The 20,316-nt window shown below is 34.5% G+C and overlaps 1 protein-coding gene across 4 annotated transcripts in view; it reads right to left on the bottom strand.

The window, feature by feature from the left end:
- The window catches only part of Uggt (UDP-glucose-glycoprotein glucosyltransferase), an 835,069-nt gene that overhangs the window by 107,768 nt on the left and 706,985 nt on the right, over nt 1-20,316 (bottom strand). For all 4 annotated transcript variants that reach the window (XM_090403047.1, XM_090403050.1, XM_090403049.1 and 1 more), the window contains one exon: nt 17,245-17,329. In XM_090403047.1, coding sequence (XP_090259173.1) covers nt 17,245-17,329 — 85 coding nt within the window. The remainder of the gene's footprint in view (nt 1-17,244; nt 17,330-20,316) is intronic.

Raw genomic sequence — 20,316 nt, 5'->3', positions numbered from 1 at the left:
CTTTGCTTTATGCAGACGATGTTATACTTCTAAATAAATCCACTACAAGTTTGCAAGATTCCCTGACAAAATTGAATAATTGTTGTAATAGATATGGTATGAAGGTCAGCATTAAAAAGATAAAGATAATAAAGATAGGTAGAATTGTTGAAAATGTCAACTGTGTTGTGAACAGGGAACCTGTGGAACAAGTAAAACATTTCAGCTACTTAGGCACGATTTTTAGTGAAGATGGTAAATTAAATATGGAAATAGACAACAGAATTAACAAAGCTGGTATGGTAGGAAGTCAACTGAATAAATTCATATGGAATAAGAGAGAAATTAGTCGGAACACTAAATTAGCTGTATACAAGATGGTGTTCAAACCAATTTTAACTTATGGGTCTGAGAGCTGGGTCAGAAGTAAAACACTTGACCAAAGACTAGAGACCGCAGATATGAGAGCCCTGAGAAAGATTAGAGGCGTGAAAAGATGGCATCAATGGCAATATCATATTAAAAACGAGGATATTAGGAAAGAACTTGACTCTCGGCATTCAGGAATGTGTTAGCAGAGCTAATCTCAGGTGGTATGGTCACTTAAACAGCATGGGCGACAAAAGATTAGCAAAACAAGTGTTCTCTGCCAGGTTGGCAGGAAAACGACCCAGAGGAAGACCAAGATATAAGTGGATTGATATGGTACAATGTGCCTTAGATGATAGAGATATAAGATCTAATAATGATAATATTGGAGTCTTGACAAGTAACAGACTGATCTGGAGAAAAATTGTAGATAGGAAGTTAGTAATGATGTAATTTTTTTCAAGTAGTACTATCATATCCTGTACATCCCTTGAGGATACATGTCAGGAATTTGATGATGATGGAATAAGAGAGAAATAGGACAAAATACTAAACTAGCAGCAAAAAAGACAATTTTAAACTTTTAAGTTATGGATCTGATAGTTGAATCAGAAATAAAGCACTTGATGAAATACTAGAGACCACAGATGTGAAGGTTCTGAGAAAAATTAGGGAAGTGAACTGATGGCATAGCAGAACAATGTCAAGTTCCTTTCCAAGAAAGGAACTTGACATTGTTAGCATTCAAGAATGTGTCAGAAGAGCTAATCTAAGGTGGTATTGCCACTTAATTAGAATGGGTGAAGAAAGGTTAGCAAAACAGGTGTTTGATGCCAAGATAGCAGGAAAGAGATCCAGAGGAAGATCAAGTCTAGGTGGATTTATTCAGTCAGAAGTGCTTTAGAAGCACAAAATGTTAGATGTGACAATATTGGAGTGTTCACAAGTAACAGACTGATCGAGGAAAATTGTTGAAAGGACATTAATAATAATGTAAACTTGATCATGCAATTTGAACATCCCTTTGGGATACATATCAGGAAATTGATGATGATGATGTTAAAGGAATGTCAGAGAAAATTGTGGTACTTCCTTGCCACATTCAACTGCAAGTTTCTTTCTGTCCAGTCCATAAATGAAATTTCTTCCTGGCTTCTCAAGACAGAGATCCTACCCTTCCTCCTCTTCTTTCTCTTACTGGAGATTTTTTTTTTAAAGGTTCTCTTGTTCATGCAGCTGAGGTTAACAAGTGATCCTGAATTCAAGCTGAAGTTGTTTATTTAAATCCTTTATTTAAGTGTGGGCAAACGAAGTAATGTGAATCCTCTTCATGACTAGGCTACAATGGAAAAAGATGACTTCAGAGCAAATTACCCTAATCTCCCATAATGCACAACACTTTTTTTTTGGATGTATATATTCCTATGCATTATGGAAAGGGTTACTACTCAGTGAGAGCTATACCCATGGAAATGCTGAAACTTAAATTAATGCAAAAGCCCTTTTCCATGTACAAGAAGCAAAATGGTGTATTGACATATCAAATACTGTGAAGACTGTTGAAACTGGTCAGAGTAGTGATCTATACCATAAAGCATGGTAGCATACACATCCAAAAGTAAGCTTGCTGTGCATTACAGGAGCTAGCACAATCTGATTGAAAGGCTGCCTCCATATATTATACAAGAAGCCTAGTGGTGAAGATATTTTATGCGCATTTACAATATAAAATGTTTTTTTTATATACTTTTTTAATTTGTTTAACAATTTTGCATGACTTTCCCATTTGACTAGTAAAATAAGGTAAGCAAAAGTTAATCCAAAATCCCCACATCCCTATGTAATGTTTTCTTCTTGGGCAGTTATCCAGATAAAATTTTTCATCTATGTTTTGACTCAAAATTTTGTAAGATATTTTATTCCATTAGTTTCATGTAATTTTTGGGTATCAACTGATAAAGGATATACTGTTTTTACTATGTTTTAAGGTAACCACTTAATGCCATCAAATCTACTCATTTCATTATATGAAAGAACAGTTTGGAACTGAAATTGTGACCACACGAGTAATTTAGCTGGAAGTTTTTTTATTTTATGTGGGTTTTGGCACATGCATTTCTGAAGAATAGTTGGAAGATAAATGAGACACTGTGCCCTTCAAATGGAAAACATGACTTTGATTCTAATTACAATGAGAGGAATCTTTATACAGAGACTTTTTCAAATGAAGGCGAACTAGTCCATCACTCAACCAGACCATGAGCCTTTGTTAAAATAATGTGGCACATGATGTCATTATGTAACACTGTTAATGTCCATATATGGCAATTTCAAAAGATGCACGAAGTATGACGTCATCATGTTCAGATGTCCATACATGACTATATATGGAAGTTTCGAGAGACGCGCACATGCATATGATGGAAGTCTAGGCCTTTATAAGCTGAATCATCGAAGACTTTGTCTTAGGGTTTTCACCTTCTCTTACCTGGGTCCACTGCTGGTAACCGAAAGAGAAATGCTTTAAGTCTTAGGTTTCTGAATCTTCTACCTGGGCCCGGCACCACGTGAGATCCATTGTCAGTAATCAAAAGAGGAGCATCGCAAGTATTAAGATTCTCAATCTTCACTTACCTGGATCGGCCACCATGTTAAGGGTCATAAAGGGCATAGAATAATCGATGACTTGGAAAAGAAGAAATTTGGCAGGAAATCAAGAACGAGCCAGCAGAAGGAAAGAAGGACAAAAAGGAGCACTTTCATGTGAACAAAAGATTTGTGTAAAAGGCAGCACTGAACTAGAATGTGCATCAAGTGTGTCTGTTTATCAGTACAATAAGATAATATAAAATGATATTGAATTAAGCTTGCCTAAGGTATGTTTTATTTCTTCCAGTTTGACTAGCAAGATATTCTAGATAGTGATTTAATTTTAAGAGAAGGAACATAGAACTAAGTCTGAATAAATTGTGTATATATATGTTAATGTGAATAAGACTGCAAAAATATTTGTTTTTGATTTAATTAAATGGTTTGTGAACAACACATTGGGCTGATTCTGTCAATGCACTATCCTGAAAATTTCGAACCTATATAAGATAAAGTTTAAGTGATCAATAAGTAAGTCACGACTAAAATAAGGTAAGGATTAATATAAGTAGGGAATAAAAACAATATTTGCTTTGTCTTTAGTTTAAAATCTTATAATCTCACACTCAATACATAGTCTAATTGGCACAGCCATAAAACAAATAAATTTGTTAGACTATAGAGCATGAGAACATAAGGTCTAGTAGAAATAAATAAATGGCAGCAGTCGACCATTCATGACAGTTCACGAAGTTTTAAGTAAAAGAACAAATAAAAGACAAAACAGGGTTGCAAAATAACAGAAGCTTAACATATATTCTGGCAACAACCCATTCCCCTCATTCACTGTTCTCCAAGTGAAAAATCTGGCCCTCAAACCTTGCTTACTACGTTCTTAACCACTCCTGTACTGCCCCTTTAACCAAGTGCTGAAACATTTCCTCAGTATCAATACTGTAAATCTCATTTAGTAACTTAATTGTTTGTCATATCCCATCTTTTCTGTATATATATATATATATATATATATATATATATATATATATATATCAAGGATTTGTTATCAAGCAGTGATAACTTCCTTATCTCTGCTTGTTAGTGTTCTTCAATAGGCCACTTTTGTAATAATGACTTTGAAATTCAACTTCCTATCCACCATCACTCCCAAATCGTCTTAAATTTCTTGGAGTATAGTTCCATTAATGTGGTACACAGCTCATAATTATTTCATTTCAAACTGCATAACTTCACACTTCTCCACATTAAATTAACATCCATGATCTTTTGCCCATACTGTTAACAAATTTACATCATCCTAAAAGCTCTCTATTTCACCTGGATTAGCTATTACATTATCTAATTTTGTATATTCAACAGAATTTTAAAAATGGAGGAAAACTCACATAAAAAACTTTATTACTATAGAATTTTTGCCTAACTATCACACGCATTATCAGTACTGGATCACAAAATGACAATTCTAAAATGCATCACCCAAGTAGCTCATATAAAATAACTGTATAAGGTCAATAATTTCCTAATTTACTAAAAACAAAATTATGTAGATATATACATAAACACAATATAAAGTCAGGAAAGATTAGCAGATTTGAAAAGTACTATCTTCCACAAATGGGATATGCAGACCAGTGGATCTGTTTAAGTTAGAACAATGAATGAAGTAAAGTTTCACATGTTTCTTTATAAAGATATTCCATGAAGAAATGACTTTTGCGAGGGACTCTTGTCTTGTTCCCATAAACTCTATGTTCAGGCTCATGGTATTTAATATAAGAAGTGTTCTTCTAGACAAATAGTAAAGTACGATAGATACTGTGCGAATGCTGAATAGTTCTTGACATGATGTTTAGGGCCTCCCTCGATGAGTCTAAGGACTCCCTGGAGTTGCCCATAATAATAATAATAATAATAATAATAATAATAATAATAATAAATAAAAGTAGATCTTCTGGTCTGTCCAAAATAAAATAACCCACAAAAGCAAGGAATCTGGTAATGTCTGGATAACTGAGAGGTGGAAGCTTGTCCTCAGGAGAGGTGAGAAAGGTAGATATTTTTCTGATGGTGCAAAAGGCAATAAAAATATTCCATGGTTTTAAAACTTTTACTGGGTGTTCTGTAATACCATGTGCACAAGGGATAGGAATACGAGTTATTTCTTTTGTATTGGAAGAGGTAGAAATACCATAACTGTTAAAAAGATTTTTTAATGAAAGAATCCTTAAAACTATTAGATAAAAAGGTGGAATTAATATGTTGTAATTTTTTCTGTGAAATTTTGTCTGAAGAACATAAAGAATGAGCATAATGTACTAAAGTCTTAATAGTTCCAGTCTTTTGACTAGGATGGTGATGAGATTCAGCATGGATATAACAACCTGTATGAGTCTTCCGAAAAACTGAAAAATGTAAGCTATCATATTGTTGATGAAGAATTCAAAGATCTAAAAAGGCTAATTGGTTATTTACTACTTCTTCTAAGGTTAACCGGATGATCCTGGGATGATGTGCATTTAATTTAGAAAGAAACTGCTGTAATTCAAAGGAAGAGCCATTCCAAATTGCAAAAATATCATCCACAAATCTGTACCAATGCATAGATCTAGGTGAAATGTTATCAAAAAAATACATTGTTCAAAGTGTTCCATGAAGAAGTTGGCAATAGTAGGAGAAATAGGATTGCTCATGACTGTTCCTTCAATTTGTTGATGCAATTTGTTTTTAAAGGAGAAATAACCAGAATGTATTAAAATCAAATAGTTTAAAAATATTGTTGAAACTGTTTCCACTTCGTTATACTATAAATTAAAGATGCCAAGAAATTATATTCTTGGTTTAATCTTTGATCCAAGTGTAAGCAAACAAAGTTTGCACGTGAAGTAACTTCATAAACTGGGCAACTCGTATATAGAGGCTAATGGGATACTATGTAAGTGATGTGAAGTCATTAGCCTCTATATACGAGTTGCTCAGTCGTGAAGTTACTTCATACGCAAACTTTGTTTGCTTACACTTGGATTAAGGATATAATTTCTTGGCATTTTTAATTTATAGTTTGAAAATAACTGAAGGAAATTCTTGAGTAATTAAATGGTGTGTCAGATAAAGGAATATTAGTAAACAAGATACAAAATCTAAACTAATCATAATATTCAAAGCGACAAGATGAAGATCAGAGTTTACATTTTGCATATCTGCAAAACTGAGTATTTACCTTCAAATAATTTCCTACAGTTTTTATGTACAGATTAAATAGCAGTGGTTCACAGAGCCTTGTGGCATACCACAAGGCTCTGTGAACCACTGCTTTCTCCTGGATTCTGCTTATCTACCACCCTTTGTTTTTTGTACATCTGCTACCCCCTCATATCACCAGCAGTTTCATATATACTTCCCAATTTGTTCCAATTTAGCTTTTGCTACACTTCCATGTGGAATTCTGTTAAATGCCTTAAAAAAAAAAAAAAAAAAAAAATCCAGCAGGGTCATATCATTTATTTCCTTTATCCGAATCAGCTGTCACTTTATTATAAAAAGTTAGTATATAACTAACTATCACCTGCTGCTAAGAGTATCCCCTTCCTATCCACCCAATCCTGAATTCTGTCTCTGACCAACTTTTTTTCTCATGCCTTTACCACCATCCAAGATACTACTAATTGGATCTATAATTGCTACTGCAGTCTTTTAACCTCCTTTATGCAACTGAACTGTTAAGCTCCTCCCCCCCACCACCACCCCAATCCTTTAGGACTTGACCACAGCTTAGACTTAAGTGAAACACTGTTGTCAGAGTTATGCCAATTCCTTTGCATATTTTCATATTATACAAGCTTCCACAGTTTTATTAATAGTGAGATTATGGAATATCTGCTGTAATAACTACTTCTAATTCATCAACCTCTATTCTAACATCAGTTCCTGCCACATCTGTCACTATAATATCTTCACTTGGATGAAAGACGGTTGGAAAGTGGTCACTCAGTATCTCAACTATTTTGTGTGCTTCTACTCCATCGCTATCCTCAGCACTTGTTATTCTTCCTTTTGCTTGCTACATAGAAAAAATAACTTTTGGGAATTTTCTTTGGTCTGATCGTCTAATTTCTTCTCATAATCTGATGCTGCCTTTTTTGTCATGCTGGTCACTATATACTTATATACCCTGCACAATGTATATATATATATAATTTTTTTTCTGCAGTTTCTGCTTAATATTCCTCATCCATCAACTCCTACCTGATTTATCCTTTCAATCTAGTCTGCTCCCCTTGTAGATTCTTATCAAGCTTCTTATAATCACTTGCACCTGTAGTTACACATATATCCTTTCTTAATTAATAATGGCACATGTCTGACAACCTCGGTTATGGACAGAGCTTCTGATCCTACCTGTGACCACATCACACTCTGAAACCTTGAGTTCATTCTATTGCATCCTGTTTTGAGTAATTCTCTTAGTAGGTGAATAATCATTTCCTTTCCATCATGTGATCTTTCCTCTAATCTGTGTCCCTTTAGATGAAGTCCATCCATACTAATTACTCAACCTACTCTCAGCATACTAATTTTGAGATACATATTTTCCATCTCTTGTGCATTCTTGGTCTATAGCAGCAACTGATCTTATATTTTGTCCTACTGACTGCCATCTTGATTGCTTCAAATGAACTGCCATCCACACCTCTGTCTTTCTAATCTACTCTTTTTGGCTGCAATTCACCTCTTATCATCAGCAGTATCTCATCCTATCCTCTCTGAAAATACTATATCCTTCACATTCTATCTCTGTAGCTACATTATTTGCTGCCAGCCAAGTCTTGCTAATGTATGTAACTTTTGGTGAGCACCATCTATTGCCAAACTCTATCCTTTTATTGCTGATAAGGAGAAGTTTTAGAACATATGCCATTTTCAACATCTTATTCTAAGAATAAGAACTATTATTATTATTATATATATATATATATATATATATATATATATGTAGAAAATGTTTTACCTTGGGTATAATATATGTAAGGATACCAAGCTATTTTAAATATAAACCTGGTTTTAATCCATTTCCCAAGTAAGCAAACAGACAAGAAAGTCAAGTTTGCACCTATATATATATATATATATATATATATATATATATATTTTTTTTTTTTTTTTAATTTTTTTTTTTTTTGCAAAATATAAAAACAAAAAAATGGGCTGATCAGTTTTCTTTGAAATATGCAAATAACATCAAGGATCATTAGACTTGAATGATAGGATTTCAAATTATGACCTAAGCAATGCCCATTCACCATATAAATGTAATATAGGTTTACTAATAATGTTTTGTAGATGAGAACTACATTAAAAAAAAAAAACTTGTTAGCATATAATATTCATTCCACTAGTACTGTATATATACACATTGGTAAACCTTTAATTATCTGGCTGAAATTAAAAAATTTGCAGGTCAGATAATTGAAGGGTCAGTTAAATGATGGTGTTGTACTAGTCATTGTCATGTTAACATATTCAAATATCAGTAAATTGAAGGTCTGATTGTTTGAAGATCAGATAACAGAGATTACTGTGTGTGTGTGTGTATTTGGGAAGGGAACAGATGGCACAAATGGTAGAATCAATATCACATTAAAAATGAAATATCGGAAAAGAACCCGAGATTATTAATATTCAAGAACATGTAAGCAGAATTAATCTCCCAAACGGCCAGGACGTCTATAGACGTCCAGCTAAATTTGGATATGATTCAGCCCACCTGTTTAAAGAACATGGATAAGAAGTGCAATTTGACCGCCATGTCCATTAGAAGGTGTGATAAACCCTCATGCTGAAGAGAACAGTTAATCGGATTATCTCACATTTGTAGCTACCTCTCAGTTGCCTATAAAAAGAAACACACTTCCTTGTTCTATGCTGGGTAACTGGATTTTAGTTATATAGGATAGACTAAAAATAGAGAAATTATTTATATTTTTGTTTTCTTTTTTTATTGTACAATACAATTTTAATTTCTGGACAAAATAAAGGTCTTGCATAATTTCTTCACTTAAATATTGCCTTACCTTGGAGAACCAATTTCATTTTTAATTTTTTTGCGCTAATTTTTTTCTAATCGCTTTCTAAACAAAACATTTTTCTTTGTTCTCAAAGAAATTAATTCACAATAATTATTTGAAATATTCTTTTAAAAAAAGAAAAGAAAACCGGCTGCCGACGTTCTAGATTATATTATTTTTATTTTTGTACAAAACCATCGAAATCGAATAATACTTCACAATTTCCTTTAGGACACGCAGCAACTTTGCTTTATAGAGAATAGCATGAAATTCTTTAATCATATCACTAAATTTTTTCTTTATATTATATAGTAATCTACTGTTCTTTGTACTTTTACTTTCTTGGTTTCCCTGTATAATTGGTCATGACAAAATGAAATTAACAGTTATAGATATTTTCTGCATCATTCAGATATTTTATTCTCCAATTTTTAAAGTAAGTGATACATTTGCTTATTTTTATCATTCAAAATATGTATATCAAATGCATCAAATGTGAAATTTCATTTCCTTTCACAATAGAATTGAACTTTATTTCACATTTGATGCATTTTGCATCAAATGAAACTTTTTATTTCACATAAATAAATGTGAAAATTTAAATGTGAAAAAATAAATGTGAAACATAGGTACAGTTTTTATTTAATTCGTTATTTTTCTCTAGTAATTGTTCCACATAACTTTAATTTATCAATACTGATACTATGTGGTGATTATTATAAATCAGAAAATATACATATTCTTTCCCTATTATTATAAATCAGGAAGTCATGTGACGTTGGCTAATAGGGTAAATTAATATTTAAAAACACTATCATCCTACAAATGCAATATCAGAATATGCTTCAAATGTCTGATAATCAATCAGAAAGATGGAAAAACAGAACAAGGAATTTCTGCCTGTAAAATATTCAGTTATTGCACGAGGTACTTAGTGTGCTGCCTTCTGGGCATGTTCTTTTGATCTGGTTCCCAGTGTGTGTGTGTGGGGGGGGGGGGTAGTAATCTCATCTCTGTTAGTCTACAACTTGTTACTGGGCAGAAAGGAATATTAGAAAGTATACCCAATATACAATTAATTTGTGAGATGGCAAGCAAGAGCAGCAGCAGCAATGGCAGTAATTTTTTTTCAAGATAATTATCAAATAATTTAGAATTTTTCGATAATAAAAGTGAAATTGATCACTATAAATAAAGAAATCATTTTTGACATAAATACTTCATCAGCCTGTAAAAGAAATGTCAGTTTTACTGTGTTAGGATATCTGAACAACAGAAAACGAAACAAGACATTCTTGCTTGAGGCAATTTAGTGCGACTTCTCGGAAACGTTCTGTCTTGTGTTTCTCAAAAGAGTAATCTAAGACTTTTAGCTTTTCCTCTAGGTAAGATTATTGTCCAGCATTTCTAAGACGTATTTTAGAAATAGCAATCAACAGAAATCGAAGTAGTAATATTTAGATTTTTTTTAAAAAAAAAAAAGAAATAGAAATAACACAGTTGAAATTTCTTTGTGTGGTATACAGTTTTACATGTTGAAAATACAGCATAGTATTTCTAAATCTTAGAATAATTTCAGCAGATCGCTGATTTCAGATTCAAAGAAAGAGTACAGAATTAGAAGCTTCGATATACAACAATATTATTGCTTTATTTCTTTTGTCAAAACAGTAAACTGAAATAAGAGATTTTGAATACTGTCTGAAAGCTTTCAAAGCTGTAGAAATTTAAAGTAGTTATGCAACTCAGTTCCAGGACAGGAGAGGGGGGGGGGGAGTTTGCAATAAAAAATCCTAAAAATAAGCATAAATTTTTAATCATTCTATACAGGATATCCTTCCTATTATATTTTCAACATATCTACAGTGGTTAAGTACTGGATATTGTAGTAATGTGCATCCTACAAAAAAAAAAAACCTCTGTTGCAATTTTCAGCAAAAGAAGAAGGCGAAGAGTCTCTGATAAAATACCGTTAGGTATAAATTTTTGATACTAAAAAAGACACAATATTGGAAACCGAGTAATGCAGTTTATAATCATTTGTTGTTTCATTAAAAAAAAAAAAAACAATTGTTCCTGAAATTGAAATGTGACAATCCGTATAAAGGTATTTTGCAAAGAAAGAAAGCAAAATGTCATATTTATTTCACTAAATGTTATTTAAAAATATAAATATTTGAACAAAATATTTTAAACATAAACAAACATTTGAAAATTCGCGAAAAAGAATCTATATTGTCAGTAAAGCAAAGGAAATTAACTATAACTAAAGTATATTCATTGCAAAGGCTGATCTGTAGTCATTTCAGGATTGATTATTTATTTTGGCAGATGTGAAACTTCTATTTTGAAAGACACAATAAATAAATTGTTCAGCAAAAAAAAAAACAAAAAAAAAAAAAGATCAAATATCCTAGTACAGTGAAGAAAATTTGAAGTAACAGAGTACATGTAAAGACAATTGACACAAAAGTCTCTCGACCACAGTTAACCCGCTAATGGCTCTCAAATCGCCGTTAAGGATTAATAGCGGAGAAGGGTAAATACTTGATAAAAGATAGAATGCCGATGAAGTTTTGATCCATGAAAAAGTCTGGGGTAGTCTTGCTATTTCATCCACCTTGGTAGGAGGGTTAATTGAAGATGGCAGGGTCAGCTAAACAAAGAAGAAGAAAGATTATTGGAATAAGTGTTTAAAGCAAAATTTATAAGAAAAAGACTCAGAGGATGATCAATGATACAGGTGGTTTGATTCAGTTAGGAGTGTTTACAAGATCAAATTAAGAGCTGTTCAAATCAAAGACCTAATAAGTAAGACACTAATTTGGAAGAAAGTTGTAAATTAGAAGCCAGTCATGAAATCTTAATTTTGTTAGTGTCATATCTGGTGAACCCTGAAAAGTATACACCAGAAAATACTACAAAGAACTAACGTATATGCAAAGGATTTAAAACTGCTAATACAGACTACAATACATGCAATTTTATCTGTATTTATTAATAACAAACATAACAATCAAGGAAAATTATTATTTGCAAGACTAATATTAATTATAAAAATTAATTAGATATTGAGAAACATTACTGATTAGTGTAATTGGCTGAATTTATTTTTAAGGAGCACTTGGGTATTTTCATGTTCATTTCAATGTTCAATTAAACCAGGATCTAAATGGCACATGTATAACTTAGCATGATTTGTCACTTCTTAGAAACCACATATAGTCTTAATGATCAACTGTACAAATCTTTACTGGTCTGATAGGCTTAAAAACAGCATACTGACAGGATTAGAATGTGATCATTTAATATCTCTGCCATAGAAGTTTCTATCTCGGGGAAGTTGGTTATGCCCAAATTCAGGAATGGGGTGACAGAAATGCAGTATTCTACAGGGTATAGTTTAGGAAAGGACATGCCTTAATAATTTACTTAACGAACTGTATGGTGGTGAAGAGTCTTTGAAAATGTTCTAGGTCAGGTTGTAGTCTGATATTTCTGTGGTCTAATAAGGTCTGTTAAAATTATCGTAATAGTGACCACATATTTATTATTATTATTCACACCAGACCTCCATGTATTCAAAACACTCATCATATGACATACTCACTTTCTAGCTCAAAACTCACCAAACTACAGGTAATGCATTGCACTCGTTAATCGCTTTCCAGACAAACACTCCATTGCTCACACCATCCTTACAGTTTTCAAGAATAGCCTCTTATTCTACTCATGCTCCCATTTTATGAAAAACATTTTCCACATTAACCTGGCAGGTAACAACCCTTAACCAACTTAATCATATCTTCTCTCTTTTTCCTATTCACAAGGCTTTGCAAATTGCATTTATCTGTCTTCATCCCCCACATTCCAAAGATTAGTTTCTACCTTAGTTACTTTTCTCTAGATCCTTTCTAATGTATCTTCATTGGCATGAAAACCAGGTGACCAAATAATCCATATGAGGCCTTTACAATAACCACTTTATTTCTACAAGTTAAGGTTCTCCTCATCATTGCATGTGATAACTTCACAACTTATGCATGGTGATCCCTGCAACTCAGGTTTGTGTCCACCACCATTCCCAGATCTCATCTCCTCAACCTCCATCAAAATTTCCCAACCAAGTGTATGCTTTGCACCCCATTATTGCCTACCAAATTGAAGACTCTTATACTATGCGAGATTAGCTCTTCTAACACATTCCGGAATGTGTTAGAAGAGCTAAAAAAAAAGTGTGCATAAATAGCTGAAATGTTTTACTTGTTCTATAGGTTCTCCATTCAGGATCCAGTTGATGTTTTCAATGTTAATGCCTATTTTCAATGTGCTTGACTTTTTAATGCTGATTTTCATACCAAATTTATTACAGCAATTATTCAATTTGATCAGGGAATCCTGTAAACTGGTCCTGGATTTATTTAAAAGTATAACATCATCTGCATAAAGTAAAGAACTGAGATTAACATCTCCAATTTTGATATCAGGTTTAATACTGCTTTCCTTTATAATGTGATCCATATATATAATGAATAACAGAGGGGATAATGTACATACTTGTCTGACACCAGAATTAACATCAAACCATCTTCCTGTACTTCCTTCAATTCTAACTGCTGATTTACAACTCAAATAAAGACTAAGTATTGCTTGATATAATGCCCCATTGACACCATATAACTGTAGCGTATTGAATAGCTTCTCTCTTCGCACATTGTCATATGCCTTTTGCAGGACTACAAAACTTAAATACAGATTTTTGTTATATTCTCACGATTTCTCAACTATTTGTCATAAAGTGAAAATCTGATCCTGACAGCCTCTATTTGGCCTGAATCCAGCTTGTTCTTCACCAAGCTTCCCTTCCACAATCCTTCTCAACTGTTTCTCAAGTACACCTGCATAATTCTTCCAGAAACACTCAGTAGGGAAATACCTCTGTAATTCTGGCATTCAGTTTTATTTCCCTTTTTATATATGAGTACTATGTGAACTCTACACCAATCATTTGGAATTCGTCCCTCTGTCCAGGCCTTCTGAAATATTATTATTATTATTCAGGCCTCCATGGGGTCAAAAGACTCATCGTGGGAGATCCTTCCTAAGAACATAAAGTCTGTCAAGACTCATCAAGGGGAGGTACCCCAAAAAACACACAAAGTCTATCATACCACTCTTAAACTCATTGACCGTTCTCGCTCCCACCACTCCATCAGGCAATGCATTCCACGGTTCAACCACCCTCCACACAAAGAAACCACTCCTTACCCTCTTGCTCACAGTTTCCTTTTGTAACTTCCAGGGATGGCCTCTTGTCATCACTCCTTCCCGCTGTTCAACCAAGCGAAAGAACTCCCTAGTGTCAACCCTGTAACCACCTCTCAACAGTTTAAAAGTCTCAATCATATCACCTCTCCTTCTTCTATCCACCAAACTCTACAGTCCACATTCTCTCAGCCGATCCTCATAACTATGCTTGTACAGTCCTGAAACTATCTTTGTCATCCGTCTTTGTATTCTTTCCACAGTTAATTTATCCCCTTCAAATCCTGGGGACCAAATCTGAGAACAATAGTCCAAGTGTGGTCTGATCAGAGACTTATACAACGGAATGATAACCCTCTTATCTCTGCAGGCCAGTGTCCTTCTCATAATTGCAGCAATCCTCTGTGTTACCTTCACCACCTTTGCAATATGTCCCCTAAACTTCAGGTTTCTATCAATCATCAACCCCAGATCTCTTGTCTCCCCTACTTCCTCCAGTATAACTCCTCCCATAGAGTATGCAGCATCCCATCGATGTTTCCCAAACCTCAAGACCTTACATTTTGCTGCATTAAACTGACACCCCCATTCATTTGCCTATCTATCTAGCTTATTTAAATCCTCTTGCAGGGCTACCACATCTGCACTATTACTAATAATCCTTCCCAGCTGCGCATCATCCGCAAACAACTGAATATCCCCTTGCAATCCACTGGCAATGTCATTGATATAAAGGTTAAACAATATAGGTCCTAGTACTGAGCCCTGTGGGACCCCCACTTGTAACCCTGCCCCCTTGAAACTGCTCCACCATATACAACTCTCTGATACCTATCAGACAGCCAATCCTGAATCTAGTTGACCAATCTGACATCCAGACCCATGTGCTGCAACTTAAATATCAGCTTATCATGTGGCACCCTGTCAAATGCCTTTGCTAAGTCCAAGAAAATTGCAGTATATGCCTTTCCCTCATCTAATGTTCTTGTAACTTTATTATAAAAGGCTAGCATATTGCTAAAACAAGAACGCCCTTTCACAAATCCATGTTGACTCTCACAGATAACATTACCCTCATCTGCCCAATGCTGTATACGGTCCCTCACTACTTTCTCCAAGATCTTAACAACTACTGATGACACACAAACTGGCCTATAATTAGACACTTCCAGTCTGTTACCACCCTTATGCAATGGAACTATCTTACCTTCCTTCCATTCCCTGGGCACCTTTACCGAAGCCAGACTTTCATTGAAAAGCCAGGTTAAAGGCACTGTCAGTTCCCTAGCACATTCTCTCAAAACTCGTGGTGAAATACCATCCAATCCCACAGCTTTACTGATATCCAGAGTACTCAGTATCTGAAACACACTCTCCTCCTGTACCTCCAGACCTCGAACCAGCCCTATCCCTCTAGCATTAAAACTGACTCCTCTAGGATGAAATACTCCAATAAAATGGTCATTGAACAATTCCACTATGTCCTCTGCATCAGTCACTCTATTCCCATTTTTATCCCACAACATCATTCTTCCACAGTCATTTCTCCTCCTACTGGCCACATAGCTAAAAAATTCCCTAGGATTTTCTTTGGATCTTAGGGACAATCTCCTCTCATATTACAGTTTCGCTTTCCAGTGCAGCCACTGTAAGACTTTTATACTTCCATACTTGAACATTTCTGGTCGAATATATAAGTACTATGAGAGCCTTACACCAATTATTTGGAATTCATCCCTCTGTCCAGGCCTTCTGAGCTATGCAAGTGCAGCCACTGCAAGACTTTTATACTTCCATACTTGAACATTTCTGGTCGAATATCATCTACTCCAGCTGCCTTTCCACATTTTAGGCTTTTGATGGCTTTTTCTACTTTTTAGTCAGGAATACATATCTATACAAGTATAGATATGTATTCCTGACTGTATGTCTGGTCAGTGTTATTTACTACTGTGAAATCACCGACTATTTCATTTATAAATTTTTCATAAGTAATTACTCCATACTTCAAGGATATCTTTTTCTCCAGTTTTTATGTCACCTTTATCATCTTTAATTATTTCTACAGCACTAATTCCTCCTTTCTGAGCTCTTTCAACAGCCTCCTATTTTGCCACCTTCCTGATATTTATTTTCTATGTTTTGATAGGAACTTGCAATCTTTCTTCTTTTCCTTCACTGCCTCTAACTTCTTATGTCCACTATAAAGTTCTGATTTTTCTATCCTTACAGACAACCTCACCACATGCCCCTCTGGCTGAATCAATCAATGTTTTTTTCAGGGATTTTTATTCCTTGTCTCTTCTCTCCATGTGAATTTGTGCACATTTTTATGTTGGAACATTGTGTTAGTAATAACCATTCCATGTCCTGAGCAGAAAATCCAACAGATATTTGCCATTATTATTAGCTTTGCTCTTTTTTCCAAATTTTCCCCAAATATTTTTGTATGTCTGACAATCATTTCATACTCTGGTATTTAGATCTCTAACAAGAACTAACTTTTCCTTTTTCATTGTTGCTTTCTCTAAAGCTTCAAAAATTCCTCCACTTCTCTTAGAACCTTCTGTGGGATCATAGGTACAAATAAGTCACATTGTCCAGTTCCCCATTCTGATATTTGCCCACATGACTCTACTTGAATTTGCCTGCCATTCAAGAAGATAAGTCTCGTATTTAGTGTTGAATACTATAGCTACTCCTTTACAACACACAAAAATATTTATTATGAATTACTAGTGATGAACCGTGTGGACAAGCATAGATGCGGAATGTTATTCATCTCTTATTTTTCATGGGATTACAACACAAAAACAATAAATAATGAAACAGATATTTAATAGCTGTCTTATATTTCACTAGATTTGAAGCCAGCAATTTTCAGAGTGCAACTACTTGTTACAATACATGAATGGCTATTGGTATAGGACACAAATCAAAATGTAATGGACAAAATACTAACCTTAAATGTTGGGGAGAGATAGTTCTTCAGGAACCAAAATTTGACAGGGGTTTCAGTATTCTTCAGTACACTTAGCATCATGATTCTGAAAGAGGCAAATCATCATCTTTCTATTCTATGTCTATGGTAAACAAATAATATGACTTCTGAACAAAATACTGGAAAGAAATGAAGTAAGGTCATCACTATAAAAGAGTTTACCACTTTATATCATCTACACAAGCTGTAATATTTGGCTGGCATCTATTCCGCAGCCTAGAACATGCCTATACCCAGCCTATCCCTAAAAAGGAAGATAAAAGTCATCCAGCAAAGTATTGTTCTACTATTCTCACTTGTCTTCTTGAAAATAATAAAGAAGTTATTTTCTCCATGAATAAGTAAATTCATTACCTGTATGCCAACCAATTAATAGGTAACCACTACCCTAAAAACAAGCCATGGAAACATGAAAATGTAAGTTTATGTGCATTAACAATTCTGTGGAAGCTTCCAGTATTGAGACAATATTTTATGGTAAATAACGAGTTTAATATAAATAAACAATTATAACTCTATAACCCTAAGTCATCAGATTTACATAATCACGGGTACTAGCAAAAAAAAGTATACGCAACAAAAGACTAGAAACAATTAATTACACATATTAGATATTATCAGAACTTCACAATTGATACATTTAAATAAGCAACCAGAATAAAAAAAAATGTTAAACTCATTACTGTATACATATTGGAACACTGTTTTCTTGTTTCTAGTCTTTTGTTGTGTATAACTTTTTGCTAGTATCCCTGACTATGCAAGTTTGATGACTTATGAGACTTGTAGGGTTATAATGGTTTATTTTTATTAAACTCATTATTTAATAAAAATAAACCGTTATAACCCTATAAGTTAATAGGTAACCACTACCCTAAAAAAAAAGCTGAAGGATATGCATTTCCAGGTCATATGAAGATGGCAGAGATTTTCCTCATCAGAAACTTAAGAGAAAATTAAATGCAAGTTACACATGTTCTTCTAAACACATGCAATTTACAGATAAAATACATTGGCCTCATAGCCTTGCTGTTTTTAGGCATAATTCCATACAGCAGCATTTTCAGCTGTGTGTGTGTGTGTGCAGTTTATCACTTGCAAGTAGTTAGATGTGAACAGGACTCAACAATCCTATTTGACACACAAAAATGCATTTGTCTAAGACCCTCCTCTTCTTCTTTTTTTTTTTTTTTTAAATATTTTTAATGATATGTCATAATAAGTCAATAGGAGTTCTATAACATGATTAGTGATGCTGCATCTGTGTTTTCTTGAAGTTGAAAATATTTTATTTTGTCCAGTCTGCAGCTATTTGCTAGCTTGGTAAAAGATACTTGTGTGAGTGTAATTTACTGCCACAAAGCACAGCAGCTATTTTCTATTCGATTCTGTGCAAGGTAAACAGAATATTGACATCTAGCCCTCACTGACCACAACTGTGGCACATATTTCTAACGTTCTTTGAGATTAATGGTGGCCGATTTTCCAGTTTGTCTATAATACAACAAACTGAAAGGGCATCTGGTAGTCAGGCTAACATACTGATTATTCATGTTGCTTTTTTTAAGAAGGATATTACAACACAGAAGATATACTAATTAAAATAATTAATACTTAGAGTTAAATTGGCAATGTCAGAAAACTACAGATGGATACATGCATACAGATACTACACAGTATTGCCATAAATACTGTTACAACTTCCACACACCCCTGCACTGCCTACAGCATTGTATGAGCCCGGTTCCATTAGTGGCACCATGCGCAACCAACAATCATATGGGTTAACATGCAGTGGGGAAATTATGAGAACTACATAGTTGTAACAGCACTGCACAAGATTGGAATGCAGCCACCTGTTATTTTCAACATGCTAAAAAGACTTGGGATTAGTAGGATGTCTGTGTAATGGACTATTGACAACTATAACGATACAGAAGATGAAACTGACTGCCAAAGAACAGGCTGGCTATGCTGTTAGGAAGCAACAGCTTGTGAGGGCTGTGAAGGCATACCTCTGCTGTGAGAGAGAGTTGTCTAGCTGTAATAGCACTTCACAAGTTTGGAATACAGTCACCTGTTATTTTCAACACTTGGAATCAGTAGGATATTTGTGTATTGGATTATTTATTGTATTGTTTGTGTATTGGATTATTTATTATATTAAGCATTATAATAATGCAGAAGATGTACATGGCCACCAAAGAGCAGGTCACCCACACTGTGTTAGGATGCAACAGCTTGTGAGGACTATGAAGGCACACTTCTGCCGTAATCCTGTGAGAACACAGAAAGTGATGTCATGAGAAACGAATGTTTTGCACAGAATGGTGTCACATGTAGTAACCGATGACCTGGGATGAAAGTCTATCATTGTTCTACTGGACACTTCCTAATACCACACTTATGTGAGGGAGGCGATAAAATCAAAGGCACTTCTCCAGCAGTATGCAAAGAGACACAGAGATATCCTTTTCACAGACGAGAAGATTTTTTATCATTGAAGAGTTGTTTAATTGCCAAAAGGATCAGGTATATGCCCCGGATGGTTGCACAGCATGTGACATAGCACCCAGGATTCAGAGAGGTCATCATCAAGCATCATTGATGGTTTAATGGGAGGTGAATCAGGGGGGGGGTCCAAGTTGCATTTATGTGAGAAAGGGATCAAAATCTCTGCCAAAGTCTATCAAGAAACCTGTGATAGGACACCCCTGAACAACACCTTGTTTCATGGTAGGCAGTGGACTTTCCAACAGGACTCGGCTCCTGCACACAAGGTGAGGACCAAACAACAGTGGTGGAAGCGGATATGCCAAACCACATATTGCCATCTGATTTGCTGTTTGGAAGTTCCGATCTGAAACCGGTAGACTTCAAATTGTGATCAGTGCTGCTTGAGAGAGTAGACTGCAAAGAAATGAAACCTCAGCATCGTCAGCCTGAACGTGAATTTGGAGCAAGCAGTGGCAGCATTGCTGTTGAATGTTGTGCATGCTGCCATCAATATGTAGCCTCACAGACTTCAGGTAT

This window comes from Typopeltis vanoorti, chromosome 13 (genome assembly GCF_054136105.1).
Source record: "Typopeltis vanoorti isolate ZY-2024b chromosome 13, IOZ_Tvanoo_1.0, whole genome shotgun sequence".
Classification (NCBI taxonomy): domain Eukaryota; kingdom Metazoa; phylum Arthropoda; class Arachnida; order Uropygi; family Thelyphonidae; genus Typopeltis; species Typopeltis vanoorti.
This window is presented reverse-complemented; position numbering and strand designations above follow the sequence as displayed.